The sequence below is a fragment of the Cygnus olor genome, chromosome 14 (assembly GCF_009769625.2).
Source record: "Cygnus olor isolate bCygOlo1 chromosome 14, bCygOlo1.pri.v2, whole genome shotgun sequence".
NCBI lineage: Eukaryota > Metazoa > Chordata > Aves > Anseriformes > Anatidae > Cygnus > Cygnus olor.
In genome coordinates, this window is record NC_049182.1 from 5,994,024 (window position 1) to 6,010,808 (window position 16,785).

General features: G+C 60.2%; 1 protein-coding gene across 1 annotated transcript; it reads left to right on the forward strand.

Annotated features, from left to right (window-relative positions):
• Nucleotides 1-1,974: 1,974 nt before the first annotated feature.
• Nucleotides 1,975-13,563, forward strand: SLC6A7 (solute carrier family 6 member 7). Its single transcript, XM_040573429.1, has 14 exons — nucleotides 1,975-2,284; nucleotides 6,124-6,295; nucleotides 7,085-7,216; nucleotides 7,787-8,021; nucleotides 8,528-8,666; nucleotides 8,958-9,092; nucleotides 9,260-9,363; nucleotides 9,856-9,980; nucleotides 10,262-10,374; nucleotides 10,461-10,592; nucleotides 10,949-11,048; nucleotides 11,170-11,270; nucleotides 11,465-11,632; nucleotides 12,272-13,563. The coding sequence occupies exons 1-14, from the start codon at nucleotides 2,252-2,254 to the stop codon at nucleotides 12,482-12,484; spliced, it is 1,902 nt and encodes a 633-aa protein (XP_040429363.1). The 5' UTR covers nucleotides 1,975-2,251; the 3' UTR covers nucleotides 12,485-13,563.
• Nucleotides 13,564-16,785: the final 3,222 nt, after the last annotated feature.

The window sequence follows — 16,785 nt, forward strand, 5'->3', positions numbered from 1 at the left end:
GGCAACGCAGCAGCCTCCGGCATGGCACGGTTCCCAGCGCTGACGAAAGGGAGCACCGCGGCGGCTGCTGCCTTCCCCGTGCCCCACGGAGCAGATCTGGGCACGGCCCCGTCCTGCTGCCAGGCACCTCCCCAGGTGCTGCTGGGCTGTGAGCAGGGTGGGCAGGGGGCTTCCCCTGGCCAGGGGGCTGCTTTTTCCCTGCCCGCTGGTGCCCATCAGGCATGGCATCGGGCTGGAGAGGTGCGTGTGCTCCCCAGTGCCAGGTTCTGGGGACTGGGCACAGCTGTACATTGCTGCTGCCCTCTGCCTGAGCTCCCCTGGGGTTGCTGGGGTTCCCAGAGCAGGCTGCTCCTCCTGGGAGCTCCCCCCGGCTCCTGCTGCCTCTCACAGGTGCTGTGGCCCGGTTTGGGTCTCCAGGTGGCTCTGGGGTGATGCCAGACTCGAGCCAGCTCTGAAATGAGAAGCTGGAGCACCCCAGATGCTCGTAATGGGGTCTACACCCTGCTGGTCCCAGGGGATGGAGAGCTGGTGGCCCTAGCACAGCAGCACCAGCTGAACCCCAAAAGCGAGCTCTAGGCACAGAGCATCCCACAGACAGCAATATCAGTGTAGTTTTGGGGTAACACCAGCCCTGGGTGTCTCTGCCCTAGTGATGAGAAGAACAAGGCTCGGAGGGTGCCCGCGGAGGGCTGGGCTGTTTGTGCAGGGCTTGGTCCATGCTGGTGACATGGGGCTGGGGCAGCTGTAACAAGCTGCCACCAGCCTGCCCCTGTGCGACACTTCCCTTGAGGTGGATCCGGAGGGAAAAGGCTGAAGGGATGATTCAGATGGCACGGGCACGAAAGGCAAACAAAGCATCGCTGCCCCGAGCAGGAAGGGCGAGGCTGGGACAGCGAGATACGGCTCTGGGCCACCAGCCCAGGCAGCTGGGCTTGGCTTTCCCCACGCATCCCAGGAGAGGGAGAAGCGATGGATAAGACCGAGACAAGGAAAACCCAGCTTGGTGACTTCCCAACCCCCTTTTTTTTTTTTTTTTTTTTTTTTTTGAGGAAACTGCGAGTCTGAAAAAAAAAAGAGACGTTTGTTGGATTATGCAGTTTGCTCCTTCCTCCTTTCCCCCTGGGAAACCCAGGTAAATGTTAGCTCTCAAAGACCCACTGTGCAAACGCTGAGGCACTTCACCAGCGCTGGGCTTTGCAGAAATGTCTCTTTATTCTCACGATCTGTTTCCTTTTGGGGAAATTATTCAAAAGTGTTTGAAGAGCTGTAGGAACAGGACCTCCAGGAGGTTTTGGGGAGATGTGGGGCCTCGGTTCCAGCCCTGTCCCCCTCCACAGCCCCAGAGCCACCTGCTGAGCCTTAAAGCTGAGCAAAGCCTCTGGGGACGTTTCTCACCACAGCAGTGGGAGAAGGAGCTGCAGATCAGCCCCTTGCCCCCTCACTGGGGATTTGGCTGAGCACGAGGGGGAAAAGCCCCCATTTCCCTGGCTGTCGGGGCTGTAGGATCCCACTGACAGCTCAACAGGAACACCTGAGCCCTGGGAACAGGAGCTGCGCTCCAGTGCTGGGGACAGCACTGGGGACTGCTGTCTCCACTGGGACCTGCCCCAGGCGCACTGGGATGCGCTGGTCCTGCCCAGAGGGACCGAGGGCTGCTGAGCATCCCCTGCCCCGGGCTCCGGGCTCTGTGACAGCACGGGCACGAAGCACTTTGGAGCTGCTCAGGCTCCAGCTGTGCCCTGCCAGAAGGAAAACCAGCGTGGGGCCGGCCGTAAAGGTGCTGGGAGCTTCTGGCACTTGCTCTGCTGCCACCACCCCCTGGGACATGTGGGAGCACCGGGTGCCCAGCGGCAGGGCACCCATGGGACCTGACGCATCTGTGGGTTTGTGTAAAACAGCATCCACTCCTCCTCGCTGCCCTGGTGGGGGCTGAGGAGCCGAACCCCTCCCGGCAGGGGCTCGTTTGACAGACAGCCCTTCTCCAGCCTGCCAAGAGCCGTCCCCTCCCTCCCTGCCTGCTCAGCACGCAGCCATCCCCAACTCCAGGCAAACCTTTCTGCCAGCTCCGCTCCCGCTGGGCCGTGTCCCCCCGTGCCCCCCGCCTCCATCCGCGGCGCCGGGAGGAGCTCAGCACCCTTCCCTGCCCGCCATCGCTCCCTCTTCTCCCTCCCTGCCTCCGGAGAGGCCGTCTGGTCTGCGGAGCCAGAGAACAAGTGTCGGAGCGGGGAGCGCATAGCAACAGGATTGTGGGATGAAGAAGATTCGGCAGCAGCATCTCCGCAAGGTGAGAGCCGCTCTCGGGGCTCGGGGAGCGCGGGCACCCACGGGTGCACGGCTGGGAGGCTCGGCCCTGACACCCTCACAAAGGGGGAGGACGGGGGGGCATCCCGAGATGGGTGGGGGTCGCTTTGTCAGGACCTGTTGCCCGCTCGGAGGGATGCTTCTCCCACCCCTGCCCTGTCTGCAGGTGCTGCTGGAGGTGATTCACGGCCAGGCTGCCCTGGGGGGCTGTGGGTGGGTGCTCAGCACCAGCTCCCCGTGGTGCTGCTCCTGGGGATGCTGCTCCTGACAGCCTGGGGCTGCCCGGGCATGGGGAGGTTGGGGGTGCTCGGGAGGGTTTGGGGTTTCTCCCCCTCCATGGGGTGAGTACCCGGGGCTGGGCAGTGCCTCTCCCACCCGCAGCTGGGATCGCCTCCTCCTCCACAGGGTTTAGAGGGGTCAGGGTGGTGCTGGACACTGAACTCCCCTTGTGCCCGTTGTGGGCTGGCAGAGCTAGCAATCCTGCTGGGAACCCTTTTTAAAGCCAGCTTTCAGGCTTCCCCCATGCCAGGCTCTGCCTCCACTAGATCTTTGCTCAGTGGGCCCCCATCTGCCCCTGCACCAGGGGCCAAGCCCCTCCTTGTCCCCAGGTCCCGTGTGGGGACACGCTGCTGCTGCTGGTGGGTCCATGCTGCCTGGAGCGTCCTGGGCATCCCGAGTGCCACAAACCCCTTGGGCTCTGCCTTTCTCCTCTTTGCTCTGCCAGCCCATGCCTGCTGAAGGCAAAGTGAGGAGGACTCCAACCTGTGCCCAGCCTTCAGCTGGAAGGATGAAAACCCAGCAGAGTTGTGTCCCTGACAGGAAATTCCTAGGGTGCTGGGACCAGCGCTGGCCTGGTGCAAGCCAGCAGCTGTTTGATGGCCCTGGCGGCCTCAGGCTGCCTACCTGCCCCCAGTGCTGTTTGGAGGCAGCTCTTTCCTCTCCTCTTTCCTACAAATTGCTTATTCAGGTCACTTGGCGACTGCAAGATCCATTAAAAGTTCTCTTTGCCCCTTCAAAAGGTTTTCTGAGACACTTGAAAGGATTCCTCTGCCGCTGGTGATCCTGTTTAACATTTTTTCAGGAATTCATTTAGTCCCGCAGCGATCAGCTGGAATGAGAAGCAGATGTCTCGAGTTATTTCGCCCATTGGCGGTGCTGCTCAGGGCCCTGCTGCCCCTCACTCCCCAAACCCCCTCTTGCTGACAGCGGGCGGGGGTCTCTCATCCCACCACCACCGGGCACTGCAGGACGCCGTGTCCAACCTGGGCAGGGGCTTCCTGAGCTGATGGAGCTGTTTGCACATCCCCAGGACCCCCGCAGCCCCCTTCTCCCTCTCGCCAGTGTCTGCAACCCACCTGTGAGCCGGGAGTTTCAAGCCTCACCAGACATCTTTAGGGCACATGGAGATTCCTCCTTAACAGAGATCCTTCTCAGGCCCTAAGGATGCCGTGTTTGTTTTTGCATAATAGTATTTCCAGAAGAGCCGAGTGGATGTTTTTTTAAGCGAGTGCTTGTTTGCTTTGAGGGTTATTTGGTGAGGGTGGGGGACAGGGCAGGAGCCGGGCTTTGGGCTGCCCCGTCCCAGCCGGGAGCAGCACCCGAGCCTCTGCCCCCTGACGGGGTGCTGCGGGGACTGGGGGGCACCCAGTGGGTGTCACTGGAAATGTGCATGCTCTCTGTGCTCTGGACATCCCTGCAATGTGTTTGTTTCAGCCTCAGCCATCTGTGGCCACCGACAACAAGGCTTGCTCCCTCTCCTGGCTTGCGCCGTGACCCCGGAGCTGGGGCAAGCAGGGCTAGCACAGCCCCCGAGGGCTCTTCCCACCGCACAGACTCAGATTTACTGCACTTCCTAAGCGATTCTGCATCCGAATTAATTTTTTTTTTGTGGCTTTTATTTTTGTTCTTAAAGAGATTAACAAGCATCTCTAACTAACCCGAAGTGACTCACGCGTTACAGACGCGCTGTGCTCGCACGGAGCCGCAGGGGAGAAATCTGCCTTCGGGTGGCATCTCTCCCAGCCCGGAGCCGTGGTTCACGCGCAGAACGCTGAGCGAGCCGCGGACAAAACAGCCCCACGGTGCCAAGTACGAGTTTAGGCAAAATACGATGAAAAACCAACCCGAATCTGGCTGGCTTTCTAGATTCAGCCCTGTGCCAGCTGAGTTTTGTAGAGGTTTCAGTAAATCGGTTTGCGGATAATAATTAGCGCGGGGAAATTTCCTCGTGGAAGCCAGCTCTTATCCTCCTCGAGGCTCAAGTGCTTCTTCTCCGCGGTGACCTTTGGTTCGCTGGCTTCCTTGGGAGCATCTCCTGGCGGATGAAGGGAAGCGATGCCGTGCTGGGGGAGGACGCTGTTGCCAAGGGAGCTGTTGGTCCCCGTCTGTTTGTAGCCGCGAGACGGGAGCGTGGTCTGAAAGATGGCACCGTAGAAAGCGCTAGAGCATCAGAAGGAAAATCCCCGTTAGGACAGAGGCTGAAAGGGAGCACTGAGCCTAAAAAAAGGCCTGAAATCGAGGCACTGCGTGAGGTTTCCACCTGAATCAGCACGGCGTGCAGCCCTCTGTTATTTGGGACAGAGATGGGCTGGATCCTTAAATACCACATCTTGTAATCTATTTTAACTCATGTTAATAGACCAGGTTTTAGTGACGGGGGGGCGGGAGGGTCTGGCCACCCCTGTCACCCCTCCGCCCGCCTGGCAGGGACCTCGGGGTGAAAGCAGGGCTCAGCAGCTGGCGCGTCCAGGAGGGATGCTGCAGGGCCGTTTGTTCATCTCAGACACAGGTCTCTACAGGTGCTGGGCTAATTAGCAGCACGGCCACGTTTTGGGGGAGTAGCTAAGTCAGAGAGCCCTGTTAAACCACTGCAGGAGGGCTACCAGGTGGCAGGGAGGTTTTGTATCTCCAGCATTATATTTGGGTTGTGGTTTCACCTTTCAGCCTGTGTTTCTGAAGCTTTTCCTCCGGCCCTTGCCCTGTGTTGGTGGCATCCAGCAGGGATGGGCGCTTAGGGGAGGCTTCTGCAGCTGGGGTTGGGTTTTGGTGCGAGGCCTTTGCTCGGGCTGAGTGTTTCAGGCTGGCTTTGGGAAGTTTCCTGGCTCCCCCTGCCCCTCGAGGGGTCTGCGAGCGGTGCTGGTGGGAGCACGCAGCCATCATCGCCATCGGCAGCTCGGCTCCTGTCTCCATGGGAACCGGCAGCAGCATCCTGCGGGCTGGCCGGAGAGCAGCAGGAGGAGGAGGAGGAGGAGGAGGAAGGCGATGTGCCACCTTGCCCTGTGTCTGTGGCAGGGAGCGCGCTGGGCTCTGCTCCCCAGCCAGCGCTCATCCCCCAGGGGACGGAGGTCTGCGTGCAGGGGGACCCAAAGTTCCTGGCTGATCCCTGCAAATTCACGCCCCTGTCCCTCAGCCTCATCCCATGGGCTCATTCCCTAGAGATGTTTGACCTCAGGGACATGGAGATGGCTGCTTTTTCCCACTGGGACACCGGAAGAATGGGGACGCTCCCAGACAGGCATCCTTCTGCCCTGGCCCTGGTGTCCTTTTGGCAAGGACCCTGGTGTCCTTTTGCTTCATGGAAACTGCACCCAAGGGACCTCCTGGCAGGGGTCATCCACGTGCAGTGAGACAGGGACATGACCCTCATCCCACCCGTTTGCTTTTCCCACGCGCAGAGACCCCAGGGAGCCCTCCCGGGGAGCCCACCCATGCCGTAGGACCCGCACCTGAGGCAGCCAGAGGGAGGTTTGGGGTTACCCAGCTTTACCTCTTCCCTCCACCCCCGGGTGCCCTCTGCCATGCCCTGCACCCTCTCTCGCCCAGCCGGTGACACCAGAGCTCCTGGTGAGCCCCAGCAGCCAGGACGGCTCCGAGTGCCCTGAGGACAGAGGGAACTGGACGGGCCGGCTGGATTTCCTCCTCTCCTGCATCGGGTACTGCGTGGGGCTCGGCAACGTCTGGAGGTTCCCCTACAGGGCTTACACCAATGGAGGAGGTACTGCCCATCCTTCTGGCCGCGTCTCCCCCTCGCTGGGCTGGGCTGGTGGGACGTGTCCCCGAATGGACCCCCCCCTTTCCCCGCCTCGGGGCTGGGAAGCAGTGCTGGCTGCTGTGTGCCGAAGCAGGGAGGACACCAGATGTTGCTTCCAGCCACCTCCTCCTGCCCCTAAGCTTGCTGCAGGGCTGTAGGGTCAGCCTGCACCCAGGTGCGGATGGGGCTCACCTGCAAGTCGCTGCATCATGGCATGGAGACGTCCCCAGAGCTCCGTGCTGCACGTGAGCATCCACCAGCTGAGCATCCCCTTTGGTTCTGGTGTCTTCACCTGGTGTCCTGCAGGACCCAAAGGGCCCAGCAAACACTTCCCAGGCACCAAGGGAGGGGAAGGAGCCCTTTGCAATGCAAGAACCCAGCAGCGACGGCACAAAGTGCCTAGATAACTGAACAGTTCCCAGAGCAGCTGCTTGTCACTTGCAATAATAACTGGAGGATTTCACGGCAGTTGTGAAAGATCCAAGGAGGAAAAAGTGTCTGTGTGTGGGGGAAAGCGAGGCAAGGCGTGATCGCAGCCCCTTCCCCTGCACCAAGGGCAGGTTACCCTGGGGATGTGGGGCTGGGGTGGGCGATGGTGCGGGGGGCTGCGTGCTGCCCCTTGCTGCCCCGTTAATATTCCTCATGAGGAAGGCAGTGGGAGGTTGTGGCGACAACATTTTCCTTCCAATGATGGGCTTTAGGTGTTGGCCCTGCGTTAATTTTAGGGCTGTTTTTTTTTTTCGCTTCTTGCAGGAGCTTTCCTGGTTCCTTACTTCATCATGCTGGCCATCTGTGGGATCCCCATCTTCTTCATGGAGCTGTCGCTCGGGCAGTTCTCCAGCCTGGGGCCACTTGCCGTCTGGAAGATAAGCCCTCTCTTTAAAGGTGCGTGAGTGAAACCCAGAGCCTCTGCCGTGCTCCTACACGAGCCGCTTGATGAGGACGTGAACCAGCAGTGTCGTCCCCAAATCCTCAAAGCTCCTGTTAGCATCAGAGGTTAAATCCTGGGGGAAGGTGGAGCAGGCTGGACTTCTGGGTTGGTCATTGCAGTAGGTGCCAGTTATGTGTAAGATCTTCCAGTCTGCAGAGGCTCTGGATATGATGATCAGCTCTAGAAATTATATGAAAGCAATTAAACCAGACAGTGTGCAAAATACAGCATCGAAGCTAAGCAGTGGCTGTTAAAGACAAAGGTAAGAGTAAAACGTTCAAAAAAAAGGTCAGCTCCAACATTTTTACTCCCAACACAGAGCTGGAGTAAAACCCTGTGTATAACACAACAGGTCATCAATTCGTGCGCATTCAGGGGCATTCAGGGGTTCCCCCAGGGGGGGAACCTCTGGCCTGGAGCTGGTTAACCACCGGGCTGCTGAAACCCAGTGTGTGCCCCTGGTCGTGGAATTGCTCCGACGCGGAGAGATGGCTCACTCCTTCTTTACCCTCTCCTTCCTCCAGGCGTTGGCATGGGCACGATCCTCATCGTCTCCCTGGTGGCCATTTACTACAATATGATCATTGCTTACGTTCTCTTCTACCTCTTTGCATCCCTCACAAGCGACTTGCCCTGGCAGCACTGCGGCAACTGGTGGAACACCGACCTGTGCCTGGACCACCACGTCATCAAGGCGGGGAACACCACCTTCCCCGTCAACACCTCCAACACCGTCAGCCCCAGCGAGGAGTACTGGAGGTACAGAGCCTGATCCTATGTGGGGACGGGGTGGGCATCCCTCCGGGGACAGCGTGGGGACAGGGTGGGGTCGAAGGGGCTGTGCTGAGCATCTCATGGGCACCCACACTTGTAGTCGCAGCGATGGGGTCCCTCTGTCTGCATTTAGTGGTATCCCGGTTTAATCATCAGGATCTTGTCTCTGGCATGCGGGGGCTGTCCGTGATCTAGCGCTGCTTTGCTGGCCTGGAGGTGTGCTAGAATGAAATGCATCCCGTGGTCAGACTGGCTGGGATTTGCTCTCAACCAGTTTTCCCCTCCCGGCTGTTCAGCACATGGAGGAGAAGCCCCACCGAGTGCTCCCCTTCTCCCTGGCACGTAGCTGCCAGCTCCTTGTTGCTCTCTCGCCGCTGGTGTTGCTGGCATGGCCGTTGTTTGCAGCAGAGGCATGCCTGGGATCAGAGGGGGTCTCTGGCAGCCGGTGGGGGTGCCGTGGCCGCTCACCAGCGGCTCTCCTTTCGCCCTAGCCGCTATGTTCTGCACATCCAAGGGAGCTCCGGGATTGGGGATCCCGGGAGGATCCGCTGGAACCTGTGTCTGTGCCTGCTCCTTTCGTGGACCATCGTGTACCTGTGCATCTTAAAGGGAGTCAAGTCCTCCGGCAAGGTAAGGGCTGGCTGGTCCCTTTGGGGATCTACAGCGATGCCCACCTGCGTCTGCATCTCCCTGTGCACCTGGGGGAGTGAGACCCGTGAGCGACACTAGCAGAACACAGCCTGCTTTGGGCATGGCTTGCACACCCAGACACTGCTGCTGCTGGCCCTGCTGCATCCCAAGGACCCCGGCACTGCAGAGGGGTGCTGGGTGTTGGGGCGTCCCGTCCCGAGATGGGGTTACAGGGGATGAGGTGTGCTGCGTGCTGCCCCCAGCTCCCCAGCTGCCTCTGCGCTCCCGCAGGTCGTGTACTTCACCGCCACCTTCCCGTACCTCATCCTGGTGATGCTGCTCATTCGTGGCGTGACGCTGGAGGGGGCCTGGAAGGGGATCCGCTTTTACCTCACTCCCCAGTTTGACCACTTGCTGTCTTCCAAGGTGAGCAGGATTTTGTGCAGTTTGCCCAAGACACAAAGCCAAACCTGCCACCTCCAGCACGCAGCGGAGGCAGGTCCCTCACTCGGGTGGCTTTTCTGCTACCCCCTGACCAAAGTCCTCAGGGGGCTTCCCAAACCCTGCTCTGCTCAGCTCCGTTTCCCCTCTAGGTGTGGATTGAGGCAGCCCTGCAGATTTTCTACTCCCTTGGGGTAGGCTTTGGGGGCCTGCTCACCTTCGCCTCGTACAACACCTTCCATCAGAACATCTACAGGTGGGAGCCAGATACCCTCTGCTAAAAATCATAGGTGGGGAGCCTCGAAAGCCTCGGCTGGTGGGTTTAAGGGGAGGGTTCAAGGGGAGCAGAAGCTGCACAGGGTCATGCTGCAGCGCCCCTTGCCCGAGCACCTGGCAGACACCGGGCAGCTCACCCAGGCTGCGGGGGGATTAGAGGGTTTGGTGGAAGAAAAATCTCCTAAACATCAAGACTCAGCACCCGGTGTGGGAGTTTTGGGCTGCGGGTGCTGGTGGCTGGGGGCGTGTGAGGCTGCAGCTCTGCCTGCTGGTCCTGTCCCCAGCACCACTGGCAGAGAGGGGACCTTGGGTGTTGGGCTGGTCTCCTCCCCTGGGGAAAGCAAGCCTGGTAGGAGCCCCACGACGTGACCCATGTTATTAGACACGGGTCCTGCTTCCCCTGGGAAGTACCACCCCGGTGTGGGCTGGGACGGGACAGGCACGGTCAGAGCATCTGCTTTCTCCTCCCTAGGGACACCTTCATAGTCACCCTGGGCAACGCCATCACCAGCATCCTGGCGGGGTTTGCCATCTTCTCCGTTTTGGGATACATGTCCCAGGAGCTTGGGGTCCCTGTCAACCAAGTGGCCAAAGCAGGTGAGGCCGAAGAAGAGCCTTCCTCCCTCACCCTCCGCCTGGGGCAGCCGGGGCTGGGAAGGGGAGGTGCGGGGCAGCTCCTCCTTCTCCATCTCCATCTTCCCTGGCACCTCCCGCTGCCAAAGCAAAGACCTGGGATGGGAAACTCCTCCTCTGCCTGCATTTCCCTCCTGGGCTGCCTTCCTGGAGAAGCCGCAGGCTCCCAGTGCCCTGCCATGCCTGGGGTTTTGGGTTGGTGCCCGACAAACCCTTTTCACCCTGCCGCCCTTTGCCTCCCCTAGGTCCTGGGCTGGCTTTTGTAGTGTACCCCCAGGCCATGACGATGCTCCCCCTGTCTCCGTTCTGGTCCTTCCTCTTCTTCTTCATGCTGCTAACCTTGGGCCTGGACAGCCAGGTGAGAGCAGAGCCCCCCGAGCCAGCGGTGGCACCAGGCAGCCCTGGGGGGGGGGCTCAGGGGACCCTCTTGTCCTTTCCGTGCAGTTTGCCTTCATGGAGACCATCGTGACGGCAGTGACAGACGAATTTCCCTACTACCTGCGGCCAAAGAAAGCTTCTTTCTCGGCTGTCATCTGCATTGCCCTCTTCCTGATGGGGCTGATCCTCACAACAGAGGTGAGGCGTGGGGATGGGTACATCGGGGACTAACAAGGGGCTCCTTTTAGGGAACGCTTAGGGCAGCAGCCAAGTTTGCAGAGACACAGGTGTTGACACTAGCTAATAAGGTGGGAGAGAGATGACTGGTGAGCCTGGGCTCCCTGGGGATGTGAGGTCCCCCAGAGGGTAGCACAGCACAATTCTTGCCCCTGCACCAACCCCAGAAGAGGAGTGGTGCCTCCTGAGGGTACCTGATTGCTGTATTCCCCAGTGCCCATGGGGGACACAGCAGACAGGTGCCCCAAAACAGGAGGATGTGGGTTTATGGGGATGCTGGTCCTGGTGATGCCAGCCACCAGTGCTTTGTTCCACAGGGCGGGATGTACTGGCTGGTCCTACTGGATGACTACAGCGCTGGCTTTGGGCTCATGGTGGTGGTGATCGCTACCTGCCTGGTGGTGACACGTGTCTATGGTACGGGGTCTGTCCCGAGGGGGGCACAGGGAACGGCGGGCTGTCTGCCGGCCTGCTGCAGGCACCTGGCTTTGGGGCAGAGACAGCAGCTGCTGAGCCCTTGTCCCTCTCCTTCCCCCAGGCATAAAGAGGTTCTGCCGAGACATCCACATGATGCTGGGCTTCAAACCAGGGCCCTACTTCAGGGCGTGCTGGATGGTCCTGTCCCCGGCCACAATGATGGTAACCGCGGGGCTCATGGTGCTGGATGGTGCCAGCATCCCTGGGTGACCTCCCCTTGCGCCAGGTCGCTCTGCTGGCCTCTCCTGCTGGCCTCCGCCTGGCCCGGGGACCATCCTGCTCCTGCTGGGAGGTTTCCACGGGTTTGAGACCTCCCGAGGGCTCTGGGCTGACTTTGCCTCCCTGCCGCCCTGCAGGCGCTGCTGGTGTACAACATCATCAAGTACCAGCCCTCCGAGTACGGCACCTACCGCTTCCCCGCCTGGGCCGAGGCCTTGGGCATCCTCATGGGGCTCTTCTCCTGCCTGATGATTCCCATGGGCATGCTGGTGGCCGTGCTCCGAGAAGAAGGGACGCTGTGGGAGGTAGGAGACCCCGAAGCACCCCAGAAATGTGCGGGGGTGATCCTGAGCCCCTGCCTAGCCTGGGGTCTCTGGCGGTTTGCTGCCTGTGGGGTGCAAAGCATGGGGTCGCTTGTGTGGGGTGGGCACGGGCTTGAGGGACTTTGTTTTGGAGGAGCAAAGGGAGAGCAAGGAGGCAGCAGTATGGGGGGCACCCCAGGCACCATGGGGGGGCGTTCCTCTGCTGAAAGATTTTATCCAGGGATGGGCTGTGGAGCTGCTTGCAGCCTTCCCAGCTCAGCTTTGCTTTGCTGCTCTCCCCGGGCTGCTCCCCGCAGTGCCGCAGAGCTTGCTGCCCTCCCCAGGCTGCAGCCCTCCCAGGCAGGAGCCAGGGCATGGTGACACGGCCAGGAGCCACCTAGCTGGATGCTGTCCCCTCACCCAGTGGGATCAATAGCCCCCAGCCCCTGCAAGCCCTCCCCACCACCCCCCACAGACCAGAACACCTCCCCAGACCACGGCAGGGCACCGATACTGAGCTGCCTTCCCCAAAAACCCCATCCCACCCACACCGGGCGCTCTGCCCATCCCCTGGGAAGGATGGAGGTGACAGCGGGGAGCACGGTGGCGTGCGCCCTGCTCCCTCTGCCCGTCCCCTCGCAGCGCTTCCAGCAAGCCAGCCGCCCCACCATGGACTGGGGCCCGTCGCTGGAGGAGAACCGCACCGGTGCCTACGTGGCCAGCCTGGCCGGCAGCCAGTCCCCCAAGCCGCTGATGGTCCACATGCGCAAGTACGGGGGCATCACCAGCTACGAGAACACGGCTGTCGAGGTGGACCGGGAGATCGAGGAGGAGGAGGAGGAGTCCATGATGTGAGGGGACCCCCGCGGGATGCGGGGCTAACCCCCCCGCTTTGCACTGGTTGCACTTCGGCACTTCAGGCCGGCTTGGGGCAGCGGGGGGCTTTGGGGAGCTGCTGCCCCTGTTGGCCCCCCTGCCACCACCCCGGCCCCCCCAAGGTGTTAGTGTCAGTGTCGCGAGCTGTGTAACGAGTCTGTGCTTTTTTGTGATGGTATCCGTGCAAGCGGCCAGGCTGCCCCGATGCCCCCGGCCCCACCGCGGGCTCCTGCCCGGCGCCTGGGTGCAGGGATGCTGGATGCAGGGGCAGCAGCCCGCTGAGTTTGTCCGTTCTCTGCTAACACATATTTAACTCCAGTACCCCATGAACTAAGGTGTAGGAAAGGATTTTAGTATCCTCCATGCCCTGAGGAAGGCATGTGTCAGTGCGCTCAGAGGCACTCCAGCAAAACTGGGGCGCATCGGTGTCCTGCTGTTGAAATCTGACCTAATAAATGAGCAGTCAAAAAAGAGTAAGAACTGAAAAAATGCTTTGTAAACAAATGGGCTGGGGATATTCTGAGCTTGTAGGTCCCCTTGGCGGCAGGGCTGGGGCAAGCTGAAGGATGGGAAGAGGCTGAGTGACCCCTTCCCTACAGACACAGGAGATCATGGACAGGTCTCAGCTGACCCCAGTGCCAAAGGAGGACCCATGTCCATCCATAGGGGGTATTCAAGGGCCGTCCCCAGCCCTGGGTGCTGCTTGGGGCAGGGGGAAGCTGCTGTAGCTCCTCTGCTGCCCGGGGGAAGGTGAAGGGCTAGGTTTTGTTGCCCGGGTGGGATTTTGGGGTAACTGCTGGTCTGGAGGGTGCTGGAGAGCTTGGGAGTGCTCAGCCGTGATGCTGCTAGTCCCCATCACCCTGCTGCTGTGTGTGCCTTCCCCATGTGCCACCAATTCTCCATTAAAAAGCAGTGTGTGACACAGCCTGTGCATTATTTGGGGGCAGGAGGGGGGCACAGTGCACGTGCTGCCTCCCCCAGGGTGCCTCCTGCCAGGGAGAGGAGCTCACATGGGAGCAGGAAGGGCACAACCAGGGGGGCTGCCAGGCATGGGGGGCACAGACCCCCAGGGCTTTGTCCTGCACATCGCCATCCTGGGCAGGTAAGAGCCAAAACCCAGGACGAACAGAAAAAAAAAAAAAAAAAGGGATTCTGCTGGGATTATGCCCTGATGCTCTGGGTTACTAACTCTGGGACGAACCCTGGCACGAGGCTTCTCAAGCACGGCTGTGTCACCATGTCGCCCACGCAGAGCCACCCACATCCCCATGCTGGGGATGCAGAGCACACCCCGGAGCCCCTCCTGGCTGGTTCTGATCCTATTTTTCCCCCTCGGATCTCTTCTCTGGGCCTGGGGAGCTCTGGCAGCGCGACCGTGCCGCAAAGCACCTCCGCTAGTCCCCGGGTTAATGATTAGAGGCCAGCCATAAAAGCATCGCCGAAGGAAAGTTCAGGCTGTGGCGGCTGGGGAGTGGGGAGGGCCTGCCATAAACATTTATGGCCCCAATGAATCCCTCGCTCTAACCTTGACACTATTTACAGAGCGGGAGGACTCGGCAGGTCACGGTGCTGCCCAGCCATCACCGTGGGTGCTGCATGCGGAGCCCAGGCTGAGGGGCACGGGTGGGGGTCTGCAGGGTGTGATGGAGCAGGGGATGGGTGTTTTATGGTGTCACAACGTGCCGCAGGCACCAGATGAGGCTGACACCCTCACATAGTATGGATATGGAGGCTCCTTGAGCTGAGCACCCTGCTCCGGCCTCTGCATGGCTCCAGCCTGGTTTCCTTCCCCCTATGGTGTCCCCACTCCCCAAATCACCCCTGTGAGCCCCTCGGCCGGCCTCCCCCTTGGTGGCCACCCCCGGACGGAGGCACAGAGGGAAGGACTGGGGCAGGGACACCTCCCCTGGCCCACACGGGACCCTCTCGTGCCGGGGGGGGGGTGGCAGGGAGCCCCCTGCCCTCTGCCCTGCCCTCCCTCTGCGGACAGCGGAGGCCGCGTCCTCCGCAGCGGCCTTGTGCTGACACCTCGCGGGGCCGCGGCACCACTGCAGGCTGCAGGGCCGTGCCGAGCCGTGCCAAGCCGTGCCGACAAGCCGTGCCAAGCCCTGTCCTGGCAGCAGGGATGTTCCGGCTGCCTTCAGCCTCCACCCGAGGCTTGCTCCGGGCCTCGAGGCCTTCTAGGCCGGCAGCGCTGCCCCGGAGGGAGGCTGCGGAGCCAGGCGGGGCCGGGGCACTGCAGTGAGGGAGAACCACCTGTTTCCATGCTCAGAAGTTGTTAGCTATTTATTGCACTTGAACACCAAGAATAAAACCGACAATCGCCCTTCCCTCCCGCACCCGGGTGCCCCCCTCCTCCCCGCCGCCCTCCCCGCCTCCAGCATCCGAGCGGAGCAGTGAGCCTCCTGTTCACAGCCGCAGGTGCCGAAAAGAAAGGAAAAGGAAACAGAAAAAAAACATCCCCACCCCGACACCGGCCCGCTGAACCCTACACACGCTGCTCGACGGATCGAGGGCGCTTGCAAAAAGACAAAGGCTTCAGCTGCAGCCACACGGCCCCCCAGGCATGAGGGGACGGGCGGCTGCACCTCCCCGGGGCCTGGGGTTTGTTACTTGACAAAGCCTGGTATACTCTGAATTATAATACATTATTATTATTTTTTGCAATCATCTTAAATAAATATTTCCATAGAGAATTCCTGTATGTATATTTATATTATATATATATTATATAAGAGAGACAGATCTCGTTTTTCTTTTTTTCTTAAACCACTGTTAACATTTTCCCTGCTCGTCCAAAAAATGTTACAAAAGCCCTAAAATTGTGCAACAGTTAGAAAAAAGGGACAACAACCCAAAGAAGGAAGGAGCCGCTCCGTATAGCCCCCTCCACGCCCCGTCTCCCGCTCCCTGTCATCCCACAGGAGGGAAGGACACAGCCGGGGGGCAGGGAGCTGCTGGGTGGCCTCTGGGGACAAGTGACATGGGGGCCACTGTCCCCTCCTCTGATGTGCCCATGGTCTGCCCAAGTCTGGGTTTCCCTGTGTGGTGTGGAGGGGCTGGGACCTGCACCTTTGGGAACGGAGAGTGGCAAGGTTTGGGAGCACGATGCTCACCCCAAAAGAGCTCTGCAGGCCATGAGACGTCCCACGGTGGCCATAAAGGGTTAGCCCAGCTCCTGGGGTGATCAGAGGAGATGGTTATGGGGTTTTCTGCTTGGTCCATGGGGTTCTCAGACATGACCCCGCTGTTGGCTGGTCCTCCAGGGGAGGCGAGTGCAGCCAGCTCCAACCTGTGGGTCTCCATAGGGTCAGGAATTCATGGGGGCAAAGGGAGAGGAGCCAGGTTTGGGGTCTGGCGGATGGAACATTTATTCAGGAAGGGGGAAGACAGCTCGTGCCTGGCTGGGGTGTGGAGCAGAGCGCTTGCTCACCTCCAGCAAAGAGCAGAGGCCCTGGAGTGGCCTCTCTCCTTCCAGCAAGACCTGAGAAATGAAGACGCTGCAGCTGGGCCTGGTGGTCAGGAACAGAAAAGGGGCAGCTCCTAACCCTACCCACGGCTCTGGGTGGCAAGCACTCACACTGATAAATCCTGTGGCCTGTGAGACAGCAGAGATGATTGTTTTGGAGAACTTCTGAATTTAGGTTGCCCCAGCTGGCCAGGCCCATCAGGCCATGTGTACGAGGGAGATAACGGTGCTGCAGCACGACCTTCATCCTTGAGGACGGTGGGAACAGGAGGCCCGTGGTGGTGAACTCCATCTCAGGAAGGTGGCCTCATCCTATTGCTTATCGGGAACATCCCCTGGTCCTTGTCATCGCCAGGTGGCAGAGCAGTGGTGGGGCTGCTGGGGCGGCACGAGGGAGCGAGGCTGGCACCGGGGATGGTGGCAGCAGCAGCTGCAGCCGCAGCAGCCCTCGCTCAGTTGATGAATATTTAATTATATTTTTTTTTTTCGGTTTTCCTGCAAGTTCTGGCAAAATCAGGAAACGCAAAGGAAGACAGACAGGAGGTGTTTCACCATGGCTACTAAAAGAAAAGGGGGTTGGTTTATCAGTGCTTGTTCGGAGATGCGCTGGGGATACAGAAACCTGCTCCGGAGGACCAGGGCAAGGTGGGGAGAGAAACCAAGCAGAACAGACCCCTAAAGTGCAGGTGCTTAACACTGCCACATCAGGCAGGTTGGGAAGTTGGGTCTTCCTTGGTCAGGCTTCAGCTCGACTGGAAGACTGGAAAGAGTTGAAACCCCAAACTCTGCTTCCCTTTGAAGGATCAGGAGC